The sequence below is a fragment of the Penaeus chinensis genome, chromosome 8 (assembly GCF_019202785.1).
Source record: "Penaeus chinensis breed Huanghai No. 1 chromosome 8, ASM1920278v2, whole genome shotgun sequence".
Taxonomy (NCBI): domain Eukaryota; kingdom Metazoa; phylum Arthropoda; class Malacostraca; order Decapoda; family Penaeidae; genus Penaeus; species Penaeus chinensis.
In genome coordinates, this window is record NC_061826.1 from 23,356,227 (window position 1) to 23,358,726 (window position 2,500).

Here is a 2,500-nt window from a genome sequence, read left to right on the forward strand (position 1 = left end):
AGGATAATCCTGCCCACTATATTGTCTCTGAGACAACCCTGGGTGGAGGAGGCCTGTGGGACAACCGAGGAAGTTGTGGCTTGGGCAGATATATCAAACCTGTCAAGAAGAGCTAGAGATGGGCCGAGCCCCTTCCTGGTGGCTCATAGGTGGAAATGGGGGTGGATGCAGCTATGCCCCCCTGTTGGTCTTAGCTCCCAATGATGATGATGATATATAATAAGAAAAGCATTTTGTAGTTGTTTTCATTATATTTTTATGCAATTAGTCCCCACCAACCAAGGTACGGAATATTTTTTGCAGACCTCACTGTTCACTTGGTAATTCTTTAAAAGTAAGCTATCTGAACTCTGTTTTGATCATGCTAAATTTTCCTCCAGCCCATACAATGGCCTGTCAGGGCATTACTGAAATTTCACTCTTTTGGATCAAATTTTTAAAAATATGATTTCCACTCCAGCTAATGTACTGTATACTTTCCTGTATGTTATTTGGGTCGCCTGGGATGTTATGTAACTTATGAACAGCACCTCCGATTGTAGTAGATGATTGTGTAATTGCAAAAATTAATTAGTCTCCATTAGTTTTGGTCAATTTTTTTCCTGCTGTTATGAAAGTTTTTTTAATGTCCATGTTTTATGGTTTTTGATTTTAATTTAATGTTTTTATGTTTGCAGGATCTTATTATCAATTTTCAAAACTATCAAGTAAGTTGCTTGTTTTTTTAAAGATTGGTGATGGGTCACTCGTACTTTTTATCTCAAAAGGCTATTTTTTCTATGATAAGTATACTTTTGGTGTTAGTTCATAGATTGTTTTTTTGCCATAGCATACACTGAATATGAAACATCTGCAATTACTAACCAGTATCAGAATAAAGTCCCAATTAACAGTCAAACATTAATTTTACTAGTTCCTGGGGGATGCTTGTTTATATTGAAGATTTTGAACCCATTTTAGCTTGGATGACAAATATATATATGCCATGCCCAATTTGATTATAGTCAATTAAGGGCCTCTTCTGCAACACCAACCCAACTATTAACATTAAGAAAAAGGCTTAACAGTTTGGCAAGCTGTTAAATTTTTGTTGTCTGTTCTGTCCAAGTGTAATGTATGTAATGTACCTGTGCAGTGCATATTCAATTCAGAAAAATGTCCGTTAGGGATTGTGTTTTTAATTAATTCCTATTAGCCTGTCTGTGATAAGTTAAGATTATAAGTAGAGAGAATTCATGTACTGTTATACAATTATTATTTATAAACCTATTCCAGAGAAAGATATAAAACTCAGTAAATACTGTGTTTGAATGAATTCCGCTTGGATTTACATTAAATGTTTCATATTTTCATATGAAAAAAGTTAATAATAAGATGAGTGAACAGCATTTATTCACAAAAAGTCTTTAGAGACTGATATTTTCTTGTATGTTTGGAAATGGACATGACTGATAAATGTTCTTCCCATGGAAAGAACTCTCTCTCTCCATCCTCTGGAAAGTTAATATTCACAGGACAAAACAACAGTATGGAACCATAGGAGATATGATTATTACTGTATCACAATCAGTACAGATATAAGAAATGCATGCATGTGGGTCAGAATGGATGGCATTGATGCACTTAATAAAAAAAAACATAAATTGATTAGAGATGAGGCTTATTCTTTACATTGCTTCCTGTTTAACACTGAAAATAATCAAGATAATTAACAGAAAATAGATTTTGGAAGTGTACAACATTGTGCTAATGTACTTCCAGTGCAAAACAGTTAATAATCCACATTGAAAAAAAATGCATAACTTTTACTTGCCATTAGATTGTAGTGCAACAGATAAAATTTTATAAGTGTAATTTGTCCATTTTGATCTCCCATTTTCCCAATGAGTGGGAATTGCTTTAATGAAGAGCATGGTAATCACCCTCAGTGTAACAGTCGGGAGATCTCAGAATATCATTACTGACATCATCTTTAATTACCATCATCAGTGTAAACCCATGAACCTTATATTTGAAGTGTAATAGGACTGAAATCATGAAAAAATTTGTACTGTTGACGTCAAGATAAAGGAAAATTATTAGTGGCTACATAGAAAAATGATGTCAGTGTACTATAGTTTCATTAATTACACACATATATACGCATGCACATAAGCCCACACATACATACATATATACATAAATATGTATATATATATATATACATATATATATATACATATATATATATATATATATATATACACACACGCACGCACACGCACACGCACACGCACACGCACACTCACACTCACACTCACACTCACACTCACACTCACACTCACACGCACACGCACACGCACACGCACACTCACACTCACACTCACACTCACACTCACACTCACACTCACACTCACACTCACACTCACACTCACACGCACACGCACACGCACACGCACACGCACACACACACACACACACAAAATATAAATGTGTGTGTGTGTATATATATGTATGTATG

The 2,500-nt window shown here is 34.8% G+C and overlaps 1 protein-coding gene across 1 annotated transcript in view; it reads left to right on the plus strand.

The window, feature by feature from the left end:
- Positions 1 to 2,500, plus strand: part of LOC125028046 (pleckstrin homology-like domain family B member 1) — a gene marked incomplete in the record, with an annotated part of 200,076 nt that overhangs the window by 185,223 nt on the left and 12,353 nt on the right. Inside the window, 1 exon segment of the mRNA XM_047617326.1 lies at positions 678 to 707. Coding sequence (XP_047473282.1) covers positions 678 to 707 — 30 coding nt within the window.